At 38.8% G+C, this 15432-nt stretch overlaps 1 protein-coding gene across 4 annotated transcripts in view; it reads left to right on the forward strand.

Moving 5' to 3' along the window:
* FBXW7 (F-box and WD repeat domain containing 7) overlaps nt 1–15432 on the forward strand; it is a 190934-nt gene that overhangs the window by 160220 nt on the left and 15282 nt on the right. For all 4 annotated transcript variants that reach the window (XM_074866670.1, XM_074866673.1, XM_074866672.1 and 1 more), the window contains 3 exons: nt 2667–2808; nt 10178–10312; nt 14745–14868. In XM_074866670.1, coding sequence (XP_074722771.1) covers nt 2667–2808; nt 10178–10312; nt 14745–14868 — 401 coding nt within the window. The remainder of the gene's footprint in view (nt 1–2666; nt 2809–10177; nt 10313–14744; nt 14869–15432) is intronic.

Below are 15432 nucleotides of genomic sequence, written 5' to 3' on the forward strand. Positions count from 1 at the left end.
CTTTGCTATGGTAACAGGAATGAGAGTGGAAATTTTTGTAGGCAGAGCAGACCATCTGATCTTAACAGGAACACACACACACACTTGTTATCCACAATATGAAAGTATTATGGGTTCTAGTCTGTTTCCTTACTACTCCTAAATGGTACCAGACAACACAAATAACTGCTGCTGCTCCAGTCAGATGCTTTGTGGGGCAAGCACTCCTGAACCTGAGAAGCAGTGGTAGAGTAGGGCCCTGGATGCACGCCTTACAACTGCAGTTCTTACTGTATAGTTGCCATAACAATTGTGCTCGGATGTCACGCTGCTTCCCATCCTGTTTGAATTTACACCATTTTACGTTTTTTCCTCATAATAAGCATCAGCCCTTCCACAAGCATTGGTGCTTGCCTCCCAAAACTGTCGGGGGATGTTCTTTCTTTTGAACATGCTATAGTAGTGTTCAGTCACTGACAGATCTTTCAAAAGTAATTCACGTTTTATTTCTCTTCCTTTAAGAGGTTTATCAGGTGGTGAGCGAAAAGTTAGGACAGTGTGGGGAAACAGGTTCCAGGGTTGCTTTTCAGATGTGTAAACACTGCAGTAGAGAAAAGAGGCTGTGTCTTGTTGCTGAGAAGCACATGTTGCAGCTTCCACATCCCCCTCAAGCCTCAAGTTGGTAGCTTCTCTGGCTTTCTAAATCAGTCTCATGGAAGAACACTCTTGTTGGCCACCAGTTCTCTGGGTGACACACCATCCTCTGCACTCCTGTAAGAGTAAACAGTTCAGCAACAGAGAAGGTGCACTTTTTGTCAAGTGTGTCTGTCCAATTCAGAGGAACCGCTGGACTTGTCCGGCTTAGCTTCCACAGAAACCTGACTGGCTGTTTTGGGGGAATGAAAACATACAGGAAAAATAAAGCATGAACAAAAATCTTGTGGTTTAATCTCGGGTCAAAGGAAAGAAGCTTTTAGATCTTGTTTTGAATAACTGTTTTTGACTGAGAACCAGTTTACAGCAGAAGAAATTAAAGTGCAACTGTTCTACTGGGGCAAGCTCAAGGCTACGTATTGCTCAGATCCAATATAAGCCAGTTTTTAAGAGCCTTATTTTGGACCTTAAATGATAGGCCTTTGCTGGATCTCTGTACAGGTGATGAGAGTGAGTAAGCTGTAAAACCAGATTTTATTTTAAAAACACTTTCAAATTGACATTGCTTGGATTTTGAGTCATTACTGGCGTAAAAGAATCCTTAAGTAACATTGGATCCTCTCTCTTTTAAACTGTTTGATTACATTTTATTTAAACAATATTTAGGCAAATGATGCAGTTCTTGTGCCTGCTTGCTTCCATTTTCCCTAGGATCAGACACTTTAAAATTGGCAAGCCTGATAAACCTTCTTTGCATATAACAGGTAAAGCAAGTAAACAAGTGTCATTAAGAGGATCCTTCAGCTGTGAAACAGGAGTTTTATATCAGCTTCTGTTTCTGTTATTACTCATTAAAATTAACAGTTAAAAATAAGCCTCTTCAAACCAATCTTTTCTTTACCAGTTGAAGTAAATGTTAGGACATGCTATGATTGTCCTTCAGAACAAGGAAGAGTGAAGTATTTGTAGAGTATGATGAGATAAATATTAAAATGAACTTGCCTTGCATCATTTGAAGCTATTCCTGTAGCCACTGAAAAGTCAGTAAAACCCCAAAGCTCATACCTACTAAAAAGCTGGATTTATTATACACAAAAGCAAAGGGTTTTTTGGAGTCCCACACTGTATTTAAAATTTTCATGCTTGTGCAAACACTACTGGAGTTCCAAATTTCCTGCTAGGGAATACAACTTTGATATTCTGTGAACGAAGTACTTTACATTATGTAAAAAAAAAAAAAAAAAAAAAGAAAACCCAGTCAGCTGTATTTCTTTAGACTTCTACAATAGCGGCTTAATCCCAGCTCTTTTAAAAGCTTCATCCCGTATGAATGAGCTGGTTTTTAACATGTCAGAGTGAAAAAATCAAACTGTAATTCAGAGAGCACCTTTGGCTCCTTTTCCCTCTTCACCTCACCCCCCCTTTAATTCTTGTGTCACTCCATCAACACGCTAACTTTAAAAGACTGTAGAGAGTTATTTCAAAGCCCAGTTCCAAACCACTAAGCCACTAGAACTGCTTGATATTACTAGCTCTTTGTCAACAAAATATATTAAGAGCTAAAAATAGATACATTTTTTTCCTGTTTGGTGATGAAGTGGCACAAGCACATTTCACATACAGGTGAGACTCTGAGCTCTGGCTTCCTACATCACCAGTCAGAAGGCACAAATGCAGCCCAGAAGGAAAGGAAATATTCTGACAAGGAAGAGGAATATATAAACCTGCATCTTTACAGACAACCTGCTGGCCAATTAACAGTGGTAATTTTTCGGCCTTGAAAGGTGATCCCCATTTTCCCCCTAGCTGGAGGATTAGTGCTGCAGTGGTAGAAACAGGTGGATTTATGTAAGTGAGGGAACTGACTTCCTGAGTGACCAGCAGAACAATTTTTCACGTTACTGCTTTTGCGTGAGGTTACAGAGTTTTAAGTTCTGGTTGCAAATTCTGTACTGGATTTTTGGTTCTGCAGCAGACTTCTAAATTTTCATTAATGTCTTACATGTGACTATGACTTTTTATTTGTATCGCAGTACTACGGGGCTGGTGCCGTGCTCTGCCACACCTACTACTTTTGGGGACCTGAGGGCAGCCAATGGCCAGGGACAGCAACGTCGCCGCATTACATCTGTGCAGCCACCGACGGGCCTTCAGGAATGGCTGAAAATGTTTCAGGTAACCAGTGCTTAGAGAAATAAACATCTGAAGAACCTTACTGCCATGATTTAAGTAAAAAGTTGCTTCAGTAGAGGCTGTCCTCCTTAAACATCCCAGAATGTCTCTGTCGTTGATTTTGTGTACTGCTGCAGAAACAAATGGGCATTAACTTTAAGGAATTGTTCACTGTTTCAGCTAGTTACTGTAGAGATTCACAAAAAATAACTGTTTTCTCTGGTTTCTTAATAAAATGACCCTTCCTGTTTGATGCTTTCACATTTTCTGCAAAGTCTGTCCAAATGCAACAGCTACCTCCGTGGCCTCAGGCTAACTCGAGACGTTTTCACTTGGAGACCAGTAAGCTTTAGTGCATGGTTTACTTCAGTGCAGGTATAGCACTGAATTTGTCTAAGTCTGATGTCTTCTAAGAATAGAAAGAAAAGTTTAGCAAAAATAGGTTAAAAGGAAACTCAGTGTGGTATTTGTATACTGAACACAATGTCAGCCAGTTCATGTGTACACAGTTGAACAGAGGAGGGAAAGAGGTTTTCTGTATCTCTCCAACAGTCTTCAACAATGCCTGAAACTTAATCTGACAAAAGAAAAGGTGTGAGGGACAGTGCTATGGACCACTTGAACAGGTTGAAAGTGAAATCTACGTGGACACCAATCTGGTAGCACCTAAGCCAATTTTGTGTACGTTAATACACCTTAATAGAAACGCAGTTTGGGGCAGGCCTCTGCTCCCATTCCGTAATCTGTACCATGGAGATCCCTTTACAGTTTTGCTCTGTATTTTTAAGAAGTAGGGAGGAGTCCTAGTCATTGACTTGAAAAATGGAAATATTATGTCTTCCTATCTTGATTAATAAACTGTTACTTCTAAAAACATTTTCAAAAGGAGTAACTAACTAATACAGGCATTGTTTCAACTACTATAACAGGCAAAAATAGAAGAGCAATATTGTACATACAGTAGCGAGCATACAATTTTGCAGGCAGAAGCGTGCTTTTGGCTTGATTCATGCTGCCACATAATACCATTGATCTCAATCACTGTCAGTTCTGAACGTTAAAATAATAATGTAGAACTTCTTCCCTCTATTTTTACACATTTATAATCTGCTTAAAGCACTGGAAGTTTGGAATTAAGAGACTCTTGGACACATTATTCAGTTTCTTAAAAATATTCACATTTAATTATTATGGTGTATCTTTTTTGACACTGTTCATAGAAGTATGTCTTTTTAACCCCTAAGAATCATATCTGAATGGTACTTTGTATATATGATAATGTAATACTACATTGCATTTTAACGTTTTGTAATGTTAAAGCTTTTGTACTAACAAGCTATTTTGTTATCTACGGTGCACAGTGTGTATTTTCTCACATAAGATTGCTAGTTATCAATAATTACATATTTTTAAAAAAATATTATGAAAGGCTGAAATGTTTGAGAGAGTGGTGCAAACATGCTTGACGGTAAAAGCAATGCCATGGGCTGTTTGGTCAGGATAAGGAAAAGAAGTCTGTAAGCCCATGGCAATTTTGCCTGTAGTTAAGCCGTTATTATTTTAGGGTCCCAAATTTGGGGTTAGTAATGTAGAAGCCATGCTTTAGTAAATAAATAATTAGATACTTTAGGCTTTTCAAAATACTTTGTTGTGGTACTAAATGCTGATCTGAGGGGGGCGGGGGGGGGGGGGGGGGGGGGAGAGAGAGCTTTCATAACTGGAGATCATCGAGTAGCATTTATTGACCACTTCTGTCACTGGTAGTTTTTGTTGTATTCGCAAAAGGAGGTTCCTTGTTTTAGAACCAAAAGCTTTCAAAGTCACGTAGCTACATCTCAGTGTTTTATCTCCTTGGCTAATGCCGAGTCACCTCATTTTCTGTGTGCTTATTTTCCACGTCAGTTTTATGAAAGGGGCAAGTCTTAAACAGTCAAATGATAAAAGCACATTCTTAAGGTCAGGGGAGCTAGCTCTGGCCAAAGGGCAGTGTTAAATGGCACGTGAAGCATCATTCTTGCAATACAAAGTTTTTCCTGTACAGAAAGAGAAATGGGGAGGGCTTTCTTTTATGTACTTTATGCCTGCTAAACCTGCTTAATAGCACTATCTTATTTTATATGAAATTATATTTCCAATTAATTTTAAAGCTAAATTTCAAGGGACTCATAAGCTGGACATATGTACTGTTTCAAGGTAGCATTGTCCTTTGGAATAGAAGCTGGCAGTAACAAGTGGTACTCAGTTATTCTGAAGTCTCACCTGTATGGCCTTCAGTTGTTCTCCTCATATTATCTTTCACATTAAGAAGCAAGACCACTTTTCAAATACTAAGGAAATTGAAGATGGCATTTGAGGGTTTTTTAATTTATTTTTTATATGTTATTGCTGCTCTTACGTTTTGTAGTTGATCTAAGCCTTTTATTTTGAAAGTGACAAAAACCTAATGCAGAAAGGAGAAACAGTTGGAAGGGTAGTTGCGCTTTCCCTTTAAAAGTAAAGATGTATATTGATTTCAATGAAATGTTAGTCTGGAATGAAAAACAGAAAAGCGTTTTGGTAGGTTCAAACCATTTATTTTCTTAAAGGCCTATTTATTTTTTCTTGTTTTGCAGTGGGTCTTGGCTTGAGGTCTTTTTAATATCCACTATAAGATTTTTAAAACTCAGTGCCCAAGTGTATCTTTACAAGATTTTTTTCTTTTACAAGAAACTTTATTTTATTTGAAGCAGGATATATTTCTTTAGTTGTAAAATTGCTTGCCATAAGGAAAAAAAATTCAGCTGCATGCTAAGTTCAGTCAGAGATAGTACTACTTTAAAAATTATTAAGTTCTCTCTCTCTTCATTCTTCCTACTTCACATACTTACAGTGTTGGGTTTTATTTAAGTAGTGTGATAAAAAATTTGCATTTTCTTGGAATATAGATGTTGAAAAGTTGTTCCATATACAGTAAGTATAGGCAATCACTTTGAGTAACTAGCGAATGCTATTATTTTACCTAAAATTGGAAGCTTTTTTTTTCTCAGCAGTTTATAGTGTCCAAAATGCTTTTGCCATTTCTGGCTGGCAAGAGTACTGTTCCTTGCTTTTACATAAATAGTTGGCTAAGCCACCTAAATTCAAATTACTTACCATTCTCCATTTCTTATTCTTCCGAATATGCTCATGAATGCATAAATGTGTGACTGTGTAGTCCACCTCTTATGTGAAGCAGGCAGTAAAGGTTGTATCCTAACCAGCGCTGCAGCATTTTCTGTTCTGTACTCATGGGGTGGGACTAGGTCAAGGGTTTGGTGTTTCTGTACAACCCCTCCGCACAGAATGGGAGAGATCCACACTAGAACTACGTACCCCTTTTGGCTATATCACCATTTTCAGTTTGTTTCAGAGGAACAGTGCAGACGTAAAGCAGATCTCCTGATCATCCCTGCTTACTTCCCTTTGGTTTGGGTCTCAGGGCAGTTTTAATCCATACAAACTAGACTCCTTTCAGAAGAAACTATGTTGTCCAACCCATAGTGGGGGTGTCAGGGTCTGAACCAGTCAGTGCTCCTCTAGACAGGTTCACATCTCGTGTGGTGCGGATGTTCAGCTCAGGGGACCAGACTGGTCTTAGAGATGGGTTAATGTGGGGGCTTGAGCACCAGCTGCTCCCGAACCCCTCCTGTTGTGACAAACTTTGCTGATGTAGACAGTGTTTCTTTCAGTGGATTTTGCTTGCGTGCTATTTTTATCCAGACTGAGATACCTTTGAAGTGGAAGATGGCAGGGTTCTGGGTAGCTGATCCAAGAGTCGGACACAAGTAGGCTCCAGAAGAGCCCTCCCTGCAGGTCTCTGTGATGACAGACTGCCGTTAACAGAACTCGGTAACAGAGAACAGCACCCTGAAATTAAACCCTTTAAAATAGGTGTCCTAAATATTCCGATAATAGAAAAGGATGTAATTGCTACAAACTGTAATTGTACAAATTGGAGCTAGCAGATGAGAGCTGTGCTATAGAAAAGCACAGGTCATGGAAGAGTAGACGTGCAGAAGCAGGAGATGATAAAAGGATAGGTGGCAGGTCAGACAGGAGGGATGAGGTGGAAGTTGTAGAAGCAGCAAGCATGTCGTTTATATTGATTATAAAGCTGTTTTGCATGCCTGAAAAAGAAAGGAAAGACATTTAAACATAATAGCAAAAGGGAAAAAGAAGGGGTGCTTTTCAGGTAGGTAGTGCCTGGTTGCAGCAACTGCATTACTGAATGAGGAAATGGTATGAAGGAGCCAAAAGGCCTGGGCTGACAAATCAACACCTCCCGAGGAAATGGGAGGGAAGAGGGGGAATGTTTGTTTAGGACTCTCAGATCATTCAAAGGGCAGTATCAGTAGTCCCTGCTGGCTTTCCAAGGGGTATGTGAATGAATCCTGGAGTTACCTTTTCTAGGGGAACCCCTGCCCATTACAAAAGCTTTCATTTTACATTAAAATTAAACTTGGGTTTTGAAGACAAGGAAAACAAATTAAACGCATTTTAAAGATAAAGTATATTATTTACAGGGATCTTCTATTTGAAAGGGAATCACCTGGTTAGAAATCCAAGGTATTTGGACACTACACCATATGTCTCAGAAGTCTCTGGCAATCTACAACGTTTGAAACTTTGCAAACTGTTTGGCACACATTTACTTTTTTTTTTCTCTTCTGCGACATTTTGTTCACTGTTGTTTCTCATCAAAGCCACAAACTTATTTCTTACCCTTTCTGCTCAATGCGCTACATGCAACTTTTGCAAACGGATCAAGCTGTGGGGCCCAGAAGCAGTAATTTACTAGTCTTGCCTTCGTTAATGCACAGTTGTGTTCATCTGACAAGGCTTCATCCCAGTTTTCCATGCCAAACATTTTCCTCAGAGACACCTTACCGACTGTAGCTGGAGGTTTGTTTGCTTAAGTGAAAGACTAAGGGGACAGTGTCCTAGAGAAAACATTTTGTAGCAGCTGATTGCTTGAAAAGAGCTCTAGGAAGCTGCCTGTAGCCAACCCGTGATGGTGAATGGACAGATGAAAGATGCTTTTATTCATTAGCACCTTTTTCCCATTCTTGAATCTTTTCCCTCTTCTGTTCAGAGCTGTATTGTATTTTAAAAACAGAAACGTCTAAGTATAGGAGAGTTACAGATTAAGATAATGTATAGTGCAATTATTAATAATACGTACATAACTGCTAGCAATGATTGCCACAGCAAAAAACAATGCTTTTCAGATTGAGTTGTTCTAATTTAATACGTGTAGCTGTTTATAAATTAAGGGTAGACTGACCTTGGAAATTTGTATTATAAGGAAGTAGCACAGGTATTACTTCTCCTTTTTTTAATTCTAAATTCAAACACGGCTGACAGATGAGATTAAAGATCACAAACGTTTGTACCTAACACCAGCTAAGCTCTGGGTTAGTGAAACAAACAGCAGTTGGAAAGTTGGTAAAATAAACAGTTCTTCAGTGTGTGATTTATGGAGAACTGCTCTGTGATGCAAATGTTTCTATTGAAAGAAATTTATAATGAAAGCTGTTTATAACAGCACTGCTGCAATTTCTGCTGAGAAATTCTTGCTTCTTCTTAATAGTCTGAGGTATTGAATATGAGACATGGAAACGCTCATCTCATGTGGTGACAATCTCAGTATACACACACATGGATGGGGAATATTTTCTTGCCAGCTGAGATGATCTTACCAGTTGCCACCAGTGTGTGGAAAGACCCAGGTCAGAGGAACTTCCTCCCCTCCTCTGTTAGGGCAGGCTCTCCAGTACCTGCCGCCTGTTTGCTGTAGAGTGAGAGCACCTAAATGGGGTGAGGGACCTGCTGCCCACTGCCCGCTCTCCCACAACTGCCCGGGCAAGTGCTTGCTCCGTAATTAAGGCAGCTCGAAGCTGCTCTCGCTGCCCTGATGGAATGGGGTCACCTGAAAGTCAGGTGCGTTGTCATGTGGGTACATGATACTTTTCTTGACATCCCAAGTATTTTGACATTTTAATTAGGGAGAAATGATGCAACATGATCTTTCTACATCGAGTAAAGCAGGGTATTTATCTGCTTTGAATTCACTTTCCGAAATTCCACCTTCTTCCCTTGCCTCGTTGTTCTGCAGAAACCTCACAATACAAAAACATGGTAGTATTGTGGAGACCGGAGTTAATTGTCAGAATGAAATCCAGAGAACAGAAATTCAGAGCATGAGTAATAAAGGTCCTGAGATACATGGCAGATTAATACAGAAATCTTAATTGTAAGGTATCTTGCCTTGTTTTTTTAATTTCAGTTAGCCTCTTACCATAACTGTAATATCATTTGTATGTGCTAATTTACTTGTAAATGTCACTCTAGAAGACACTCAAGAATATGAATGTGAATCTGCTCTCAAAAACTGTGATGTCTCATTTTCTCTCCTCTCTAAGGCTTTATTCATGCTCTAATTCTGTTGCTAAATCAGTTAGTGGTGGCTGTTGTTTTTTCCTGTAGAAATTACTTTTTTCTTTAAATTGTTTTCACATAACAAATCAAAACTCTTTGATGAGCACAGATGAGTTTAAGACATGCTTTTCAGATGTGCAATATATTCAGTTATTAATTTTTTTCCACAAATGATGCTGCTAATCTGCTGTGCTCTCAGATGAGTGCCTTATTAAAATACTCAATTTTTATGGTGCCCATTAGTAAAAATGTGAAGTAAGAAAATTACCAATCAAAATTCCCTGTTTATTCAAGTGTAAATTGATACTTACAATATATATGTTGGTTTATAGCCAGGACTCAGAAATTACAGCATTTTCACTTAGGGACATACCGTAGTAATAAGCAGGCAGGAAGCTAATGTACTTTTAGAAAAAGTTTCTTTCTTTCCTTTCGTCTCGTTCCATTTAAAATTTCTGGTCTGCCAGATGAAACATAAAGGTTAAAAGTTATCATCTCACTTGAATGCACAATGGAGAAAGACTGAGAGGGAGCATGTTCTGTTGCAACACCTTCATTGTCAGTGATGTGTGTGTAGATTTCATGAACTTCAAAAGAAGCTTAATTAAATTAATTATTATTATTAGATATTATTATCTATTTAATTGCTAATCTGTATGTGTGTGTATAACAAATCCTTTCTTAGCTTATGAATCAATGTAGTAATTTTCAATATTTTGTGTTGATTAACTTCTCATTTTTGTGTAATTAACATGAGCATTTATCTTCCTGGTTTTTCATACGCTATTTACACGCTTGTATATAGCTCAACAAGGAAACTTAACTTGCCTTATTGGCAAAGCAACGGCATTTACTAACATAGACCCAACTAGTGTATTAAACTAAACTTACTGTTTCTTCCTTTTTTGTCTTGCAGAGCTGGAGTGGACCAGAGAAATTACTTGCTTTAGATGAACTGATTGATAGTTGTGAACCAACACAAGTAAAACACATGATGCAAGTGATAGAGCCCCAGTTTCAAAGAGACTTCATTTCCTTGCTCCCAAAAGAGGTGAGAAATAGAGGTTAATACTGGACTGAGCAGTGCATCAGCTGCCACCTTTTAAAAACTTCCACGCTAATTATGGCATTCAGTTTTGCCAGCGCAGCGATGTGAACTGATGTTAGAGGTCCACAGTTTGGTACACTGCCATAACAGGGCTACTGTAATTTCAGATTAACATACCTTTATCTCTTGATAGGCATTTAAATACCTGGAAATAGAGGTAACTCCTTTAAACAAAATCCCAGTAGCTTTAAAAATAGCTCTCTATCTTAATTGGGCTGATTGGGCTTTTTCGTTGAGAAATAATTCTGTCAGGGCACACACACACAAAAATTCCCTCCGGATGCAAGACCTTTCTGCGCATTATTCTGTTAAGTATAAGCATTATTGTTTAACGCTTCAACTGGTGGGGGTTTTAGAAATATTATCTTTGAATTTACTTTAAATAAACTGACCCCTAAAATCTCTACCAAAAAACTCAGAAGTAAACCCAGAAAGGCACTTCTCACTAAGGATAAAGCCAAACCCTAATTAAGCAGGTATCTTACAGTAAATCCTTTACTGCAAATCAGATCAGGTTGTATCAGGTTAAAGAGAAACTAAGATTTAGATTTCAGCATTTGTGCTTTTCAGCATGTGTAACTAAATGCTGTGCACAGGAGAGTAATTCTGGATGTCCTTGCAACTAGAACATGAGGGTGGATATGAAAGATTATAAACAATTACTAACTGAATGTATTTTAGTTATTTTAGAAATGGTACTTCTGACCTTGATGGATTTTAGGGAATTGGAAATTGTTTTGTTATTTGGAGCGGGGAGGAAGTCTACTTTCTTTTGCCAGATCTACTGCATGTTGGGTTTTCCATGTGAAAATTTTCATGAGGGATGAAGTCTTTCTAAGCCTTAAGTTACTACCACATTACAAAGCAAGTTCCAAAAAGATGTTCTGGTGCTAGTATTTGGTTGCTGTGTTTAACGTGGTTTTATTACCTGAAAATTGTTCTGTATCTCTATTTCTTGACATTTTTTCTGGTGTATATCCGGATCATTTTTGAATACTTAGATGACAAGACTCTTCCTTCCTTTTATATACCGTCATATCTTTGTGAGTCAGGAAGTGTCACAGCCTTCCCTTGCTGGTTGGCATTTGTAAGGGTTGGAAGCAGTTTATGTGAGGAGCATTAACTTAGTACACACGACATGAGGTTAGTATTTACAGAGCACTTCCTGTGGCAGCTTTCTCCATAAATGGAGAGGGCACTGCGGGAGGAGAGGAGTTCAGTAAGACCTCTACATGGTTGCTGTCTTTCTAGAGAAGCTGCCCAAAGCAGCCTTAGTTCAGAGGCGGAGGAGGGCAGCACGACTTTATATTTTGAGAAGACAGGAGATTCTTTGCCACTTCCGCATCTATTAAGTCTGGAAATTTAATACAGAATTGATAACAGTAATTCACAGCTCACTTGTCTTTGCATGATTTAGTGGCAAAACTTAATTCAAGTACCACCAGTGATCTAGTTATGCTGTAACTAGTTGTTGTTATTTCCATTTTAGCAATTTATTCACAGAAAAGATAAGCTATTTAGCTGTAAAACTTTCTTTCTCACTTATGTTTCTTGACTCCATTGTAAAGTACTTGTGTTTAATTTGTTTATTTTTAGTGTTTTCTCTTGCCTCTTGAAACCAGAATACTGTCAAGTGCTTAGCTTCATGAAAGGCTGACTTCCCCAGTGAAGCTGGCTTAAGTAATTTTTGCTTCCTAACCCCCAATCCCTGCCACCAAAATTAACCAAGTTAAACAGAAGAACCCATCGAGCTAGCTCCACCATCTCCTCTCATCATTCTTCACCCAGATCTCCTAAGTGACGCTGTTCCCTTACGCTGGCTGCAGTGGGGGGTGACGAACTGAGCTGTGGGGGCAAGAACAAGTTTTTAGGGTCAGTAGTTCTGTCAGCCGGCTTCCTTGTCAAAGGCAGCATCCTGTGAAAACACGCTCTCTTGAGCTGTCGCTCCGCGTTAACATCTGTGGCTATCTCCAGTGCTGTTGGATGCAGGGCAGTGGTTTTATTACCTAACCAGAACAAGGACGTGATTGGGACAGGAGGGCTTTTCTTCAGAAACATTTTCAGCAAAGCAATGACGGCAACTTAATAGCTGAATAACCAAGAAAATGTTTGCTTTCCTCCTGAGGAAACCTGCAGTCAAACAATTAATCTGAAATGAATACTCCTGTTTTCTTGCTGAGACTTTAGAAATAATTATTGAAGTTACTTGTTTGTGAAAAACAGGTCTAGAAACCCACAGATTAGGAGTTTTGCTGAAATCAGCCACAGAAATTTTGTCGGTGCTATGTGTGTGAGTGAAGAAAAAGGCGAGAGACTGCTTATTATTGGGTATCACTAACACTACAGCAGAGAGGGGTTGTAAATACAGTTGAGTCAAAGGTCAGATCTTTGCTACCTGAAGTTTTCTTATAAGTAGATCCATGAGCTGAGACAAAGGGACGTCATTTATGCACTGCTAATCTTAAAGTCAACTGTGGGCTGTGTTGACCCTTGATGACTATTTAGATAAATATAGTCTAAAATAAATGTCACCCATATGTAACCAGTTTTAGAATCAGTCGGCTCACAGGTTTTAATTACCACCATCTTAGCAAGTGTCCATATCTGTATAGATAGGACAAGTGATACTTAAACAAACTCTGCTGTCAGTTAAGGAACATCCAGCAAAAATGGAGAGGATCTCTCATGTGAGAGTCTTGCCACGTGCAGGACTATCTGATGTGTGTTAGGAAACAGCACTTCTTAAGTAATTTTACATGCCAGGAATTAAGACAGAAAGTCTAAAAGGATGGGTACGGTTGTTGCTCTTGTAATAGAGAACCTTACACCAGGTCCTAAATGCTGACTTCCTGTGTAGGGACTGAAGGAAGATTCCTCAGCCTTATGGCTTGGGGTGCATACAGGATCTAATGCATAACTTAAAGACACAGGTCCCTCAAATGTGGAGTCCTGCGTGCTCAGTGTGAGCTGCAGGGAATGACTTGCAAAACAGGTGTGTGTGCAGTCAAAACGCAAACAGTTCTGGTGTACTGAATTTTTATTTCCTGCTCAGTCACTGGCTGGTCTAGGTTACTGAAAGTAAATGTTTCTCACATAATAAGGTCAAAAATCTGCTGAGGTCAACAGTCTACGGTTATGCCTTCCTTACCGAATTTCAGTCTGTGCTGTTTTGAAGGGCAGGTTCTATTTATATACATCATAACTTCAGCTAAAAATTAAATTAAAAATCCTAAACACAAAAAGATATGTCAGGCAGAAGTAAAAAAGTGGATGATCTGATTTCCCTGACAACTTTTGCATCCTATTAGTTACTGACAAACTCCCACTGCTTCAGCGTGTAAGTAGTTCTCTGCATCACTTTTTATCAATATTGTTCTTTCTGCAGAGTTTTTAGCCATGGAAGGGACTTTCCTGCATCTTAAACTTTTATTTTCCATGACTGAGGAGGTGCATTGTTGCTGTCAAGTAGAAAAGCTGCACTTGGTCATCATACCCTTAATGATAGCTGTCCCTGTATTTTGGATTGTGTTTGATTGTGCTGTCCCTGTTTAGGACTTGAGTACATCTGAAGATACTTGTGGAGATTTTGGGGGTTTTATCATGGTCTTTATATGGCTGAGTTCAGTCAACTGAGGTCTGAATTTTCCCAATACCTTCAATTTTTTCACATGGAAAAGTTCATCTTCTGGTGCTCATTGGGATTTCCCATATGTTTGTGATAACACACTGTGTACAGTATCGAAGTGGCGTATTTCAATCCTTCTGCATCCCGGACAGTAAAACTCTGTAACGCCACTTAGGGGAGTGTGTTTGCATTCTAATCAGAAAATGCGTGGTGCATATGCTGCATTTCCTACAGCTGCCAAGTGCTTTTGAACTCAAGTGAATGTAGCATTTACTTTTTCTGTATTTAGGCTTACTGAGGGACATTATTGATCACAACACACTTTCCCATTTGCGCATGTGGCGAGTGTTGTACTTTACAGTTAAACTCTCAGATTAACTTTTGGTATACTTGTTAGCTAAAATAACATAGACATAATTATTTTAGTAATAATTCTTTTAATGATTCAAAGTAATGATGTGGGTTACATTTTTTAAAAAGATAATGGTGATTTCAGCTGACCTATACTTTCTTGCAAATGCAAGAATCATTTCTGATGGGATCTGTATGGATTTAGTTACTTAAGGTGATTGTTATACTTTCACGTGCCCACTGGAATAAACTGTAGCTCTTAAGTTTCTGAGATTGTTTAATAACTTATTGTTTCAATTTTCTGGATTTCAGCCCCTGATGTGTGATAATACTTGGAGTTACTTCACTTTTCCTTTCAAAAGCAATGCAGAAAATACACTTTCGTTTTCTTTTTTCCAGCTGGCACTGTATGTGCTGTCATTCCTGGAACCCAGGGACCTTCTGCAGGCAGCCCAGACATGTCGTTACTGGAGAATTCTGGCTGAAGATAATCTTCTCTGGAGAGAGAAATGCAAAGAGGAGGGTAAGGCTGAGAAAAAAGATGGATGTAATGGTCAAAGTAGTGCTGTCGTAAAAATGCAGTTCATTTACATGATAAGCTTAAAGTTTTACGACACCAATTCGTGTGACTTCAAATTTACTGCTAGTGATGCTTTGAGCTACGTGGTATGTATCTCTGTTGAAAGTAGGAAGCAGAAATAATCCATGGAGTACTAGAAATGAAACTAGAGCTAAGTTTGAACATCCTTTTTTATAAAGTATACCAGGTGTGTGTGTTTTTAAAATAGAATTATTTTTGCTTTTTAAGGATTATTTTTATTCAAAATACAGCCAAAGTAAGTAAGAGCTGAGATGTAAAAATGATAGGAGTATGGTCTTGCAATTTGTAAAGAACATGGAGGAGAAACTGTTTCGGTGACCAGGCAGAAGGGGTACTGTAATTTCACGTCATTTGTAGGAGAATTAATAGAGAAATGGCACGTGGTAGGGGGAGAGGGTGCTAACTGGATTGCTTAGAGAGGGACACACAATCCATAAGCCACATGGACATCACCTGCTTGTGCCAAATCAAGAAGATACGGTGGTT

The sequence above is a fragment of the Strix uralensis genome, chromosome 4 (genome assembly GCF_047716275.1).
Source record: "Strix uralensis isolate ZFMK-TIS-50842 chromosome 4, bStrUra1, whole genome shotgun sequence".
Lineage (NCBI taxonomy): Eukaryota > Metazoa > Chordata > Aves > Strigiformes > Strigidae > Strix > Strix uralensis.